Source organism: Aythya fuligula, chromosome 3, assembly GCF_009819795.1.
Source record: "Aythya fuligula isolate bAytFul2 chromosome 3, bAytFul2.pri, whole genome shotgun sequence".
In the NCBI taxonomy this organism is placed as follows: Eukaryota; Metazoa; Chordata; class Aves; order Anseriformes; family Anatidae; genus Aythya; species Aythya fuligula.
The window spans coordinates 67,262,506-67,278,356 of NC_045561.1; the positions used below are offsets into that span (position 1 = coordinate 67,262,506).

The window sequence follows — 15,851 nt, forward strand, 5'->3', positions numbered from 1 at the left end:
CTGTAGGGTGTAGTGATAGCAGATTAGGAGAAGGATGGTGGCTCAGAAAAATGGACTGGTAGCCCAGAGAAGTAGTGGATGCCCTGTCCCTGGAGGTGTTGGATGAGAGCCTGGGCAACCTGATCTAATGGGTAGCATCCCTGCTCATGCCAGGGGGGTCAGAGCTAGACGATCTTTAAAGTCCCTTTGGACCTAAGCCATTCTATGATGATTCCATTAAGGAAACTTAAGCTATATGCTTAAGTTATAGCCTGATTTGCTTAGTATTTGGTTCTTATAGGTTATTTTACTAAGAAAGAGAAATCAACCTGAACTAAAAATGTCTTTGAAAAAAAGTCGCTTATTCTGAAAAAACGCAAACACTATTATGCTTACCAGTAGAGAGAATATATTTTAGCCAGTTCTTTCATGTGAGAGTTCTGTTTTTCCTTTCCTCCCCATCCCTTCCCTTTCCGAATCTCATTCACTTCTCTTTCTCTCTCCCTCCCCTTCCTTCACATTGTGCTCCATCTCCCCATCATACACATTTTTTCCTGCACTCTTCTACCAAATCCTTCTCTCCCTGCTGTGGTGGCTTAACCCCGCTGTGCAGCTGAACTCCTCCACAGCCACTCTCTCACTCCCATTCCTCAAAGGGAAAGGGGGAGAAAATAAGAATGAAAAGGGCTTAAGGGCTGAAATAAGGACAGGGAGATAATTCAGTTATCATCGTGGGCAAAACAGACTCAGCATAGGGAGATGAATGAAATTTATTACATATTGCTAGCAGACCAAAACAGTCAGCAACTAAAAGCAAACTAAAAACACTTTCACCCTGTCCACCCTCTTCTACCACCTCCTTGCTCTGAGCAGTGCAGGGGAACAGGGAACGGGGGCTGTAGTCAGTCCCTAATTTTTTCATCTCTGCCAGTCCTTCTCAGTCCCTCTCTGCCCCTGCTCCACGTGGGGTCCTTCCCATGGAATATTGTCCTTCCCAAACTGAGCCTGCGGGGGCTGCCCACAGCCAGCAGCTCTTCAAGTAACTGTTCCCACATGGCTCCATACCACAGAAGCTCCAGCAGGGGTCTGCCACAGGTGGCAGCTCCCCCCAGACCTACTACTCCTGTGGGGGCTCTCCATGGGCCGCAGCCTCCTCCAGGCCACATCCACCTGCTCCACTGGGGGCTCCTCCACAGGCTGCAGCGTGGAGATCTGCTCAGCCAGAGCACGGGCCTCTGAAAGGTCTGCAGGGAACTTCTGCTCTGTCATCTGGAGCACCTCCTGCCCTCCTTCTGCACTGATCTTGGGGTCTGCAGGTCTGTTTCTCTCACAATTTCCTCTCTCCCAGTTGTTGTGCAACTGCTGTTCCACAGCAGTTTTTTCCCCTTTCTTAGATACGTTCTCACAGAGGCGCAAACATCATTGCCCTTTGGCTCAGCTTTGGCAGAGCTGGTTGGGGCTGGCTCTGAAATGTCATGGGGCAACTGCTGGGCTCTGGTTATAGAGGCCACCCCTGTATCCCCCCTGCTACCAAACCCTTTCCACATAAAAACAATATTTCTTCCTCCTTCACCCTTTTCTCTCTTTACCTTTTTCCCTCTCTATTGTTCTTTCCACCTTTCCCATTCCCTTTCCAATATCTCTTCACATGTCCCTCTCTATCTCTTTGTTCTTTCCATTCCCTTTCTTTATGTTTTCTTATTTCTTCAGGAAGCTTTCCTATGTTCCTTATGTTCTTCCCAAACCAGCATCTTGTCAAGCATCTCTATGTAGTTAGAATTCTTAAACAATTTTCTTTATTTAATTGGATGGAGGAAGATGGAGAGATGAGAATTATATCTGCAATATTTTTGTCATGTTTCCATATTGGAAATAGCTATTATTTCAACTAACCTTTTCTCAAAAATGGTAGAATTATTTCTTATGTGACGGACAACAGCCCAACCCAACAATTCCAACTTCAATCTCTTTTTTTTTTTTTTTTTTTGTGACAAAAAATGATTTCTTGAAAACAAAACCAAAATTCTGGAGAGGAGGGAAGAGAATTATTATGAAATATTTGTAGAAGATCTTAGGTGTAACCATTGCTCATTGATGACAGAGAAATTGCTCATCACATTTAAAAAAGAAAAAAAAAAAAAAAAAAAGCCTTCTGAGAACTTAGATTGCCTGAGTTACCTGTTCCTGAAACTCTTGAATGAGGGGTCATAATGAGGCATCAATCAAAAAACAAAACAAAACAAACAAACAAACAAAAAAACAGGTATGCTTTTTCCAAATAAGAAATCCTGACAAAAATGGTAGTTTCCTGGAAGATGAAAATTACAAAATTAATTGATGATTCAAGTGCTGCTAAAGTAGGGTAAAAAATAAATAAATAAAATAAAATTACTGACAGTCAATCTGGCCAGACTGCAACTATTTATGAATCAGTACAGCAAAAATCCCAAACTGTGGCAATCTGGTGTAATAAGCAAATTATCACTCAAAGCATAATCAATCAGTGTTTGCACTGAAGTCACATCATGAGGCAAATTATCTTATGCTTCAAGGAGATAACGCATACCTGAATTTAATACATTTAATATGAAAGTTTGTCACTGAAAAAGAATCACATTTATTGAATAGAGAGGTTAACAACTGGATTGAAATCTTGCTTAGGCTCTGATACATAGAACAAAGATAGATGACAAAATGAGTTGTAATCTATTGTCCAGGATAGCAGTGTAAAATCTTGTTTCATTTAATATCTTTATTAATGGTATGGGGAAAAAAGAAAACAAACAAAAACAACACATAACCAGCAAGTGGCATAAACAGGAGCTTTTTTTTTTTTTTTTTTTTTTTTTTTTGCATATACATTCATATGTATATACATATTTTCACAATAAAACCTGGTACTTCACAGAACTATTGAATTACTGTCTGTATTCAATTTTAAAGAATTTTTACCTCATATTGTAAATGTTGCTGAGTATTTGAAGTAATATTTAAAATATTTTCTAAAAACAAAAAAGCTTTTATTTTCTAGACAGTGTAGTAATACAAAAAAAAACTGATGTCTAAAACCAGATGTATTTGTTGCTTGCCTGCTTTCACTTTATTGTGATGAAATTGTAGATGAATGATATAAGCATAAGACCCATTACTTACTGCTTAGTACATGAGATTGTCCTTGACCTGAACCTTAAATCATAACCCTGGCTTACATAAAAATCCTATGGACTTCAATGGAGTAAGAAATTCAAGGTACAAAGTGTCAAAAGATAAATATACTGAACATTTATCTGGAAATCAGTTATTTCACTTTCAGCCTTCCCTGTTACATTTGTACGAAAACATCTTTTGCCCCTCTGTTCTCTCTGATGAGAAAAAAGGATTGGTTCTTCCTGTAGAGAGGATGCTCTATGTTCTGCAAATGAATTTCCACCCAACTACTGAGTTATCTTCAAATGTGGTTTATCTTGAAGTACGAAAGTTAAAAGGAAAATTAAGTATTCAGCGTGGCTGTAGACATTACGTGCATCATTTTTCCCCCTATGTCACACTTCACAAAACAGTCTGAAGTATATTAATCATATATTAATATATGATTAATAATATATAATACATATAATATATAATAATCATATATTAAAAAAGTAGACTTTCAATGTAATGACAAAAGATAACGGAGCAGGGGTGAATAATAAGTGCTACCAATCTTTTTTTTTTTTGTCTGCAGCAATCTGTTTTTCCTTAAAGCATTATTTTCTAGACATTGAAATGTAATTAATGCACAATTTACATAGTAATACACTGTTTTATAGGTTGGAACTTGGGATCCACTGAGTGGCCTTAACATGACAGAGAATCAGAAAGGAAAACCAGCAAACATCACGGATTCCCTGTCCAATCGCTCCTTAATTGTTACTACCATCTTGGTAAGCAACTATATCTACATTTCCAGAAATACAGGAAAACTGAAAGAACATGCTATACTAATTGCATCAGTAATGAACAGTCTGTAATATATGTTATAGTTACTTAGCAATTTCTGTGTCATGAATGAACTCCATTTGTTAAGTTGGTACTGGGTATTTACTCTCATCGAAATTTTAAGTAAATTATCCTTTTAGAACTGTGTCAGTTGATGAGTAATTTCAGTTTCCTTATTATTGACTAAATGTTTGGATAATTGACAAAACAGTTTAGTTCAGCACCATGTGAGAGGACAAAACTTGTTTGATTCAAACAATGTAGTCTGGCTATTAGCCATACAAAATTTATTGCTTTCATTTGCTACTTAATATGATACTTTAAGGAAAGTAGGAAGTGTTTATGGAGCAGATCATCTTGAATGCCATCATACGGCACATTCAGGACAACCAGGTGGTCAGGCACAGTCAGCATGGGTTTATGAAAAGCAGGCCCTGCTTAACTAACCTGATCTCCTTCTGTGACAAGCTAACTTGTTTAGTGGATGAGAGAAGTGCTGTGGATGTAGTCTACCTAGATTTTAGTAAAGCTTTTGATACTGTTTTCTACAGCCTTCTTTTGGAGAAACTAGTTGCTCGCAGTTCAGACAGTCATACACTTTGAGTAAAAAACTGTCTTGGTGGCTAGGCCTAAAGAATTGTGGTAAATGGAGTTAAATCCAGCTGATGGATGGTTACAAGTGATGTCCCCCAGGCCTCAGTTTTGGACCAGATCTCTTCAGTACCTTTATCGATGATTTAGACAAGGGGATCAAGTACGCTCACTAAGTTGTCAGATGACACCAACAGGCAGGAGTGTTCCTACCTTGAGGGTAGGAAGGATCTACAGACAGATATGTATAGACTGAACCAATGGGCTGAGGCCAACTATATGAAGTACTGCAACGATAAGCATTGGTCTTGTGCTTGGGTCATGACAACCCCATGCAACATTTTAAGGTGGGGGAAGAGTGGCTGGAAAGATGGCCAGCAGAAAAGCACCTGGGGTTATTGGTCAATAGCTGGTTGAATATGAGCCAGTAGGGTGCTCAGGTGGCCAAGGAGGCCAACAACATCCCGACTTATATCAGAAATGTGTGTCTTGAAATCCCATGTGAATGTCCCCCTGTACTCAGCTCTGGTGGGACCAAAGCTAGAATATTGTATTTAGTTTTGTCTCACTAAAAGACGTTGAGGTGATGGAGCATGTCCAAAGAAAGGCAATGAAGCTGGTGAAGGGTGTAGAGAGCAGCTGACAGAACTGGGGTTATTTAGCCTAGAGGAAAGGAGGCTCTGAGAACACCTTATTACTTTCTACAACTACCTCATAGGAGGTTGTAGTGGGGTTGGGGCTCATCTCTTCTCCCAAGCAACAAGCAATAGTTCAAGAAGAAATGGCCTCAAGTTGTGCCAGAGAATGTTTAGGCTGGATATTAGATAAAAAAAAAAAAAAAAAAAAAAAAAAAAAAAAAAAAAATCACTGAAAGAGTTGTACAGCATTGGAACAGGCTGCCCACGGAAGTGATTGAGTTACCTGGAAGAAGTTAAACATCACATCTGCACATCTTTTTACGGATGTGTTTTAGTGGTAGACTTGGCAGTGCTAGGTTAAAATTTGATCAGATTATCTTAGAGGTCTTTTCCAACCTAAAAGATTTTATGATTCAACTTTTATTTTCATCAGAGTTATTGCTTGATAATTAAGTTGAAAATTTTAATCAGATTTAATTATTTTATCATAGATCAGAAGAAACATTTCAAGTAACTTCTTTTTCATTACCATTACTGACAAATTCACTGTGGTGAATGAGATGTTTTTGACTTCCTTACAATTACGTGTATTTAGTTATATAGAAATAAATGTTCAGTAATTTCCAAACCATAACTTTAAAATAGCAATTTTAATTGCAAGAAATTAAACATTTTCCAGAAGTGCATCTGCTGTCTTTGTTGGCTGTCACCACCATTGTAAGTTTGCAGATATCCAAAAATAATCCACATCTTTTATTGGACTTAAATGGCAAGCTTATGGTAGAAGGGGGGCTGCAGAGGTGGAATGAGAAGAATTCAGAAGCTTCCCCATGTCAGTTCAGAGCCAGTTTCATCCAGCTCCAAAAGAGGATCCACTGCTGGCCAAAGCTGAGCCAAAGGGCAATGATGTTTGCGCCTCTGTGAGAACGTATCTAAGAAAGGGGAAAAAACTGCTGTGGAACAGCAGTTGCACAACAACTGGGAGAGAGGAAATTGTGAGAGAAACAGACCTGCAGACCCCAAGATCAGTGCAGAAGGAGGGCAGGAGGTGCTCCAGATGACAGAGCAGAAGTTCCCTGCAGACTTTTCAGAGGCCCGTGCTCTGGCTGAGCAGATCTCCACGCTGCAGCCTGTGGAGGAGCCCCCAGTGGAGCAGGTGGATGTGGCCTGGAGGAGGCTGCGGCCCATGGAGAGCCCATGCAGGAGCAGGTCCCAGGCCAGAGCTGCAGCCCATGGAGAGGAGCCCACACAGGAGCAGGGGTTCTGGGGGGAGCTGTAAACCGTGGAGGATCCATGCTGGAGCCGTTTGCTACTGACATATGGACCCTGTGGTATGGAGCCATGTGGGAACAGTTACTTGAAGAGCTGCTGGCTGTGGGCAGCCCCCACAGGCTCAGTTTGGGAAGGACAGCATCCCGTGGGAGGGACCCCTTACTGCAGCAGGGGATGAGCATAAAGGTGAAGAAGCGGCAGAGATGAATCATTACTTACCAACCGTAACTCCAATTTGCCATCCCCTGGCAGTGCTCGAGGGGAGCGGGTAGAAGAGGGGAACGAGTGGGAAGTGTTTTTATTTTGCTTTTTATTTCTCAGTGCTCTGATCTGTTAGCCATAGACAACAAATTATGCGAATATCCTTATATTGTCCGTTTTGCCCATGAAAGTAACTGGTAAGCAATCTCCTTGTCTTTATTTCAACCCATGGCCTTTATTTTATTTTATTTTTTCTCCCTGTTATGTTGAGGAGGGGGAGTCAGAAAGCCGTGTGGTGGTGCTGAGCTACCTACTGGTGTTAAACTACCAGAACTTTGCAACTGTTTTATTCTTTAATAAGGAAGTTTTAGCTACTAACATATTCTGATTAGAATAAATTTTCATAGGTATGGAGATACAATGCCAATGTACAACCTTGTCTAACCTTTTCTGTAATGTAAGCTGTATTACTGCGTTTGGTAAGTAACTTTTTCATTATGTATAAGGTCTATTACTACATCTGGTGAGTAACTTTTTGATTATGTGTAAGATCTGTTTTTATGTGGCGATTTACAAAAACAAAACAAAAAACATAAACCTTTTTTAAGTTATGCCACTAATTGAAAATATGTAACTGATACATATTTAGAATGTGACTGACTTTCAGATGTTTGTTATTGACTTTCAAGTTCTCGTTATGTGAAGAACAGTAGTCTTACCACAGCTTTTTCTTGCACAGGTTTATGAGCGTATCACTTAGTTGTCTGTCTTTTTTTTTTATAAAATTTTAATCAAACTCTTATATTCTGTTAAAGTAAAAGCATGTTTTGTAGAGTTCCAGTCTTTCATTTCTTCCCAGTGTCCTCGTTTTCTGTTTTTATGTATATCAAAACTAGTGCCTCATCAAAAAATGCATCTTAGCAATTCTAGTTGAACCAGCTATGCTTCTGTTATATCGTATCCAGATGTGCTGCCTAGATTTTTTTCTTTAAACATTCCACTAATAGGTAATTTTCATATTTTTCCTAATTGCTGTTTAGAATTACAGCTTTCCAGAATATAGTCTTGTCTGTATTAGTGACCTGTCCTCTTAATTACTCATTACTCAACTAGCCTTTGTATAATCTTCACATTTCATTAGCAATCACGTTATAATTTCTTCTAGACCAGTGATAACTATACTGGGACAAGGATCTATCCCTGCAAAATCCTGTAAGAAACTCACTCAATAACTTAGGATGTTTCAATTATATTTATGTTTTAACATCTATCTATTGGAGAGGTCTGAGTCCACATACTGTGTGTATCAGATTGACTTTGCGTAGTGATACTTAAACTTGCATTATTTTATTTGAAATAGTGAGTATGTACTTACCCTCAGTAAGTTTGCAGATGACACCAAGCTGGGGGGATGTGTTGATCTGCTGGAGGGTAGAAAGGACCTGCAAAGGGACCTGGACAGATAGTATTGATGGGCAGAGGCCAGCGGGATGAGGTACAACATGGCTAAATACAAGGTCCTGCAGTTTGGCCACAACAGACCCATGTAACATTACAGGCTTGGGACAGAGTGGTTGGAAGGCTGCGCAGAGGAAAAGGGTCTGGGGGTGCTGATGGATGCTTGCCTGAACATGAGATGGCAGTGTGCCCAGGAAGCCAATAAGGCCAATGGCATCCTGGCTTGTATCAGGAATAGTGTAGCCAGCAGGACCAGGGAGCTGATCATCCCCCTGTACTCTGCTCTGGTGAGGCTGAACCTTGAGTACTGTGTTCAGTTTGGAGTCCCTCACAACAAGAAGGACATTGAGGCCCTGGAACACATCCAGAGGAAGGCTACTAAGCTGGTGAAGGGTCTGGAACACAAGTTTTATGAGGAGTGGCTGAGGGAACTGGGGTTGTTTAGTCCGGTGAAAGGGAGGCTCAGGGGAGACCTTATTGCTCTCTACAGCTACCTGAAAGGAAGTTGTGGAGAGCTGGGGATCAGCCTCTTCTTGCAGATAACTAGCAATAGGACAAGAGGGAATGACCTCAAGTTGCACCAGGGGAGGTTCAGGTTAGAATGAGGAGACATTTCTTCTCAGAAATAGTAGTCAGGCATTGGAATGGGTTCCCCAGGGAAATGGTAGGTCTATGAAGATGGTGAAGGGCCTACAGGGGAAGACATATGAGGAGCAGCTGAGGTCACTTGGTTTATTCAGCCTGGAAAAGAGGAAGCTGAGGGGGGACCTGCTGTTAAAGAAAACATTTTCTGTTTTTATGAATACATCAACACAAAAAGGAGGACTAAGGAGAATCTCCATCCTTTACTGAATGTTGGGGGAAAACTTAGTGATGAGAGGAAAAGGCTGAGGTGCTTAATGCCTTCTTTGCCTCAGTCTTTAGCATCAAGACCACTTTTTCTCTGGATACCCAGTACCCTGAGCTGGTGGAAGGGGATGGGGAGCAGAATGTGGCCCTCACTATCCACGAAGAAATGGTTGGCAACCTGCTACAGCACTTAGATGTACATAAGTCGACGGGGCTGGATGGGATCCGCCTGAGGGTACTGCGAGAACTGGCAGAAGAAGTCGCCAAGCAACTTACCATCATTTATCAGCAGCCCTGGCTCTCAGGGGATGTCCCAGTTGACTGGTGGCTGGCAAACATGGCGCCCATCTACAAGAAGGGCTGGAGGGTAGACCTGGGAAACTATAGGCCTGTTAATTTGACCTCAGTGCCAGGAAGTTCATGAAGCAGATTATCTTGTTTTGTTCAGCCTGGAGAAGAGGAGGCTCAGGGGCAACCTTATATATTAAAGGAGGCTGTAGCCAGGTGGGGGTTAGTCTGTTCTCCCACGTGCCTGGTGACAGGATGAGGGGGGATGGGCTAAAGTTGCACCAGGGGTGTTTTAGGTTGGATATTAGGAAGAACTTCTTTACTGAGAGGGTTGTTAGGCATTGGAATGGGCTGCCCTGGGAAGTGGTGGAGTCACCATCCCTGGAGGTCTTTAAAAGACGTTTAGATGTTGAACTTAGCAATATGGTTTAGTGGAGGACTTGTTAGTGTTAGGTCAGAGATTGGACTAGGTGATCATGAGGTCTCTTCCAACCTAGACAATTCTGTGATTGTCATCACGTGGCACTTGCAGGGCAACCAGGTGGTCAGGCCCAGTCAGCATGAGTTTATGAAAGGCAGGTCCTGCTTGAAAAACCTGATCTCCTTCTATGACAAAGTGACGCACTTGGTGAATGAGGGAAAGGCTGTGGATGTGGTCTACCTCGACTTCAGGAAGGCTTTTGACACCATTTCCTACAGCATTCTCCTCAAGAAAATGGCTGCTCATGACTTGGACTGGTGTACGATTTGTTGGGTTAAAAACTGGCTGGATAGCCAGGCCAAAGAGTCATGGTGAATGGAGTTAAATCCAGTTGGAGGCCAGTCACTTGTGGGCTCGGTACTGGGGCCAGTCCTCTTGAATATCTTTATCGATGATCTGGATGAGGGGATTGAGTGCACCCTCAGGAAGTTTGCAGACAATACCAAGGTAGGTGCGTGTGTCGATCTGCTCGAGGGTAGGAAGGCTCTGCAGGAGGATCTGGATAGGCTGGACTGATGGGCTGAGGTCAACTGTATGAAGGTCAACAAGGCCAAGTGCCGGGTCCTGCACCTGGAGCACAACAACCCCAATCAGTGCTACAGGCTGGGAGATGAGTGGTTAGAAAGCTGCCAGGCAGAGAAGGACCTGGGAGCGTTGGTTGATAGTTGGCCGAATATGAGCTAGCAGTGTGCTCAGGTGGCCAAGAAGGCCAACAGCATCCTGTCTTGCATAAGAAGCAGTGTGGCCAGAAGGTCTAGGGAAGTGATTGTCCCCCTGTGTTCAGCTCTGGTGAGGCCACACCTTGGATGCTGTGTTCAGTTTTGGGCCCCTTGCTACAAGAAGGACATGGAGGTGCTTCGGCAAGTCCAGAAAAGGGCAACGGAGGTCTTGAAAAGATGTTTAGATGTAGAGCTTAGTGATATGGTTTAGTGGAGGACTTGTTAGTGTTAGGTCAGAGGTTGGACTAGGTGATCTTGGAGGTCTCTTCCAACCTAGATGATTCTGTGAAAAGAACTCTCAGCCTGGGGTAGTTTAGCTCACCAGGCTCACAATGTCACTGCTAACTACTTTTATGTGATTCTTTAATATGTGTCTATTTGTCTCTTCCATACCTTTCTCAAAATCCTCTGTCTATACCCTCTCTTTTCTGAACTTACTTCCACCCCTGCCTCAATTCCGCTCTTGTCTTCAGCCTCTAGTGCATACTTTAAAACTGATTGAATTCTTGAAGATCTAGCTGAAAAGTAAAGCGTATATGTATATTATATGTGCTCAAAATACAACAAAGATCAGGTTGAACAATATCCTTGTCCTGAGATCCAACATAACATCTATGTACTTCTAATAACCTTTGGTGCCTACAGACTTGCAAGTTATTTAGAGATATGCTCAGTCACAGTTCTTGTTTGTATTTCATGCATAAATGGAAAAATAGATGAGGTTAATAAGTGTAATGAATAAAGGTAGTATCATTGGCACAAGTTAAAGTAAGTTTGACTTCATATAAAATGGTCAGCAAAGCTATTTTTCTCATGGCTGGTTGCAAACAGAAGGTAGGATGGCTGTATAGGATGGCAAATCTCAGGATAATGACTGAGAAGTACTTTCTGTGGATTCCAGGTTTACAACATCATCCCAAACAATGTTTTTTCAAATAATTCTCTGAAGCTTCAATTACTTTCTGCTAAAATGTTAGCAATAAAAATATACTGTTTGATAGCTGCAAGGATCAGTTTTTAACACCCCTTTTTTTTTCTTTTTTTGTTTTTCCTCCAGTCTCTTGAAATTTTAAGATACATTATAATAAAATAATGTTTTGCTTTCCATTACAGTAAGAACTAATAATGTCTTTCATATTCTTTTTGTATCATGAAGACAGTATGATTCTATTCAGCTGAAAAAAATGTTAGTACAGTTTGCAGTGTTGCAACAGTTCAGTGATTTCACATTCTGTGTTTTATCGAGTGAAGTAGTTTTGCTTGAAATGGGAATCTATTTGTACCCATTTTACTTTACTGGAATAGAAACTTAGTACAATTTTCTGGGATGTAGTTGAATTTATTTCAAGTCTGGCCAAAGTTAAAAGTGAATTTTTAGGAGAATAACAAAAACTATTTCTACGTAGGAAGTGAAGTCTGACAAAATGAGGAGTGAAACTGCAGAAAAGAATAGCTATGGCTTCATTTGTACAGGCAGTAATTTATGTGTTTCATGACCTGAAAGGTCACACTAGGAAGTAAACTTCAGGATTTAAAATAAGGATATTCATAGTGAATTTCTTTAATAGTATATTGGAGGAAGGCTACTTTACTGTTTTCTTATGTGTAATAGTTTCTTGATTAGAGTATCCTGCCTTAAATGACTAATAAGATGTCTTAGTAATTTATCACATTGATTGTAGCTAGCGGATTTCTTCATCTTTCCCACTTGAATTTTGACTGCCAACTGTGAAAGCCTATTGTGTATTCCTTACATATGACAGAACTGTTAATTAAGTATGGCAGTCTTTTAACTCTAGTCTCCCTGGTAAGGAGAAACTAATGATTCAAATTCACTAATAGTGAATAACTGTTATACTGAATGTGAAAGTGTATAACTGAAGAACTAACAATGGAGGATTTTGAACAAGAGAACAAGATTAAAATAAGTATCAAACAGTTGCTGGTCTTTGAAAAGTAGTCAGCTTAAATACTGTGTCTATAAATGGATGATAATTGTCCTTGTGAAAAATTTTTGTGGAAGTGATAATCCACCAAGAAACTATGGTGGTCATATATCTAGGGCGTAGGCACTTTCCTGAGTGACAATATTTGTCTGTAATATATAATTAAAACTTGAACAAATAAAGCATATCTTTGCATGGAATTGTCCAAAATAAATACTATATTCAGTATTTGGAATGTGCTTTGTATATTGCTAGAGAAGAAAGAGAAGAACCTGAAAAACCTTTGGGATACATAAGAGCTATCACCCTCGAAACACTTTCTGATAAATCAGAGTTGAATCCTGTCAAAGTTAAATGAGGAAATGTACTGTATTGCAAGTAAAATCTGTGAAGGCAAAAATAAAATATTTTGGACAGTGGAAGACACTATAAGGAAAACAGAACCAATAAGTAAGGGTTGTGAAAGTATTAAGAGAGTATTAATATGACTCATTGGTGATACTTCTCATCAAAAACTTTTTTCCATAACAGAATATTATAATTATTAAATAGTAGCATAGAGACTATCGTAAGCCTTACCCAAGCTAGTCAGCGTAAAGGATAATCAAAGAATATGGACTTGGAACCCTTAGTTCTAGAAAGTGTTACAAGATTATTTTTTTTAATGAAGTGTAAAACAGCATCAGCAGACTATAAAGTGATTGAGGATTACTGTAATGATGTTGCAGGAAAATATGCAATAATGTATGGATGAGCTGGATGACTCAGTGAAGAAAATCCATCTGTCCTTCCTGAGTAAAAGAGATATAAAAAACATGCATTGACAATTATACTGCCTCCCTGATATCACACACATTTAAATTCCACTCCATGTAATACAGGATTGCATTGAATAGGAGGAAATAAAACTATTGTCAAGAAAATTGATTCCAGGTAGTCTGGGGGATGTGTGGCAGTAAATATCTGAGCAATTCAGAGAGCAAATGTCTAGGGTCTGTGTTCATGAGCATTCCAAGCTAGATAGGAACTTCATATTGCCTACAAAAGCTGTTCTGCTTGGCTGTCCTGTTTGGAAAGCACACATTTAAGTTTTTTTGCATCTTCAGTTAGAAATGTTATAATTTAAACTGTAGCTAATAATTTTATTGAGTATGAGAATACTCATATTTGAAGTATTTATTTGAAGTAAATATATTTGAAGTTGGTGTACTGGTTGGTATATGGTTAAAGTTGATTTCTTTACCGATACAGTAATAGTATATAATAGTAATAGTTTATATGTAAAATATATATAGTGTATTATAGTATATATTATAGTTTATATTATATATATTATATATTAATATATATAATTACTATTAGTATATATAATATACTATTAGGATTGGTGGATAAAAAAGTGATTTCTTTACCGCTTTATTGGTAAAGAAATAGCAGACATTTTGAACACTCCAAAACCACAGAACTTAACATCTGAAGTTGACAGCTTTTTAATTGTTAGTGTTTCGTTTATTGGATGATGGATTTTCTTTCCAAAGCAAAAACAGTTTATCAGGTAGCTGGTTTATTTCCTCTTTTTTTGCTAGCAACACTGTCCAAATTCTTAGATAACCTACTGTAGCACTTAATTATACTTACCATTAGAAAGTTTCTCTTAAAAATCTGACCTGATTTTTTTTTTTTTTTTTTTTTGTAAGGGTTTAAGGACATTACTTCTTGTCCCATATACAGAAAATAACTTCTCTGATTCTTCTTTGTATGTGTTGAAGAACTTCGATCACTCTTCCATCAGTATATTCTTCCTTAAATAATAATAAAAACACACTTTATTCTTTTGGTCATTCCTCATCATTTTTTTTGTAGATCTTGGTTCATGTTTCTATTGAAGTGCAGTATTCAAAACTGAATGGAGTACAGCAACTCAAACTTTCATAGTGTCAAAAATAAATTTTAAAAAGATCAATTTTGATGGGAAAGATCCTCTATAGGTCTTCTAATCCAAACATGCACTCAAAACAACCCCAAGGATATCAGTTTGGTCTTTTCTCAGTTGATAGTGTGACATTGTTGTCAATGTCTAGTGTGTGATCCCCTATAATATCTAGAACTTAATTTTGTAGAATTGCAATGTAATCAGCTCTCTTCCTCCTGAATTCATGCAATTTGTTATTCATCTGAAATTATTCATTAATTCCTTTTGAATGACGCTGTATTTTTAATTGCTCTTATTTTCTGAAATTTACCGTTTTGAATTCTGATTTTATCCCCGTTGTGGTGTGAATGCACATCCAATTATCATGTTTCCTCTTTGAAAACAAGGGAAAAAGTGGAAATATTTATCTTTACTCTAGACAGGAATATTATGTATTACTACTTTCCAGATTGATAATGAATCTCTTTTAATGAAGTGCACGTTTCCAGGCAGACAAATTTTTGTTCATATTTTTAGGAAGAATGACATGACTTTGTGTATAATATGATGTGATGACTTTCCTTAGCTTCCTCCCTTCTCCATAGTTTCTTAGCTTTATATTAACACAAAATGATATAATACACTATAATACTTTATAATACACCTAAGATTAAAATAACGTTTTTTTCTAAAAATGGCATTTTACTGTACAAAGTTTCCTGAAAATATTTAATATTCAAGGACTCTCTGAAGTTATCTTTCCCTATTTTAGTTTAACATTTTCTTATTGTGTTTCTAATATTAATTCTATAAATTACCTGGTCAACCATAACCTTTTCAGAGAAAACAGGCACAGGAAGATCATCAAATTGTTTGACCATCTTAGTAATGTCATTTCATGTTTTTCTCTTCCTGTTGGGCAACAGATGAACTAGTTCCTAGACTTTTTTTCCTTTGCTTCTAGAATGTTGCTTTTATCATTTATATACAGTGCTAATTCTCCCATATTTTGTTTTGATATTTACTAGTTGCACGAGGTTTTTGTTTGGTTTTCTCTTCGTCAGTTGAACTGAGTTTCATTTCACTTCTTTCATACGTTTTCTGCATTTCATGTTCAGTGAAGAATTCACAGATGAGTATTGTTGCTCCTTTTTTCTACACTTTCTGTATTTTGTCTTAGCATAGCTTTTGCTTGGCCCATCTTGGGCTTTAAAGAATTCTCATTTCACCTGAAAAACTGTTTTCCTTATAGCTGTCTTCTGTGGAATATTTCATATCAATTATCTGAGTATATTAGCAGCTGTTTTCATACATAGGTTTTGTTCTGTCACTCTGTCTGCTTTGTAAAGATCTATTCCATGATCCTTGTCACTTAAATTGCTTTCAGCTGTCATATTTTCAGTCAGGTCTTCATTCTTGTCAGAACTACATCTAGAAGAGTTCTACTGGAGTCATTTGCCTATCTGTTGTTCAATAAGTTTCTGTCATTATATCCTGGTTGTTTCTTTGGGCAATTTATTTTGTTAGATTCCTTGCTAA

At 38.7% G+C, this 15,851-nt stretch overlaps 1 protein-coding gene across 2 annotated transcripts in view; it reads left to right on the forward strand.

Annotated features, from left to right (window-relative positions):
- Positions 1–15,851, forward strand: part of GRIK2 (glutamate ionotropic receptor kainate type subunit 2) — a 394,781-nt gene that overhangs the window by 217,900 nt on the left and 161,030 nt on the right. For both annotated transcript variants that reach the window (XM_032184252.1, XM_032184253.1), the window contains exon 10: positions 3,789–3,902. In XM_032184252.1, coding sequence (XP_032040143.1) covers positions 3,789–3,902 — 114 coding nt within the window. The remainder of the gene's footprint in view (positions 1–3,788; positions 3,903–15,851) is intronic.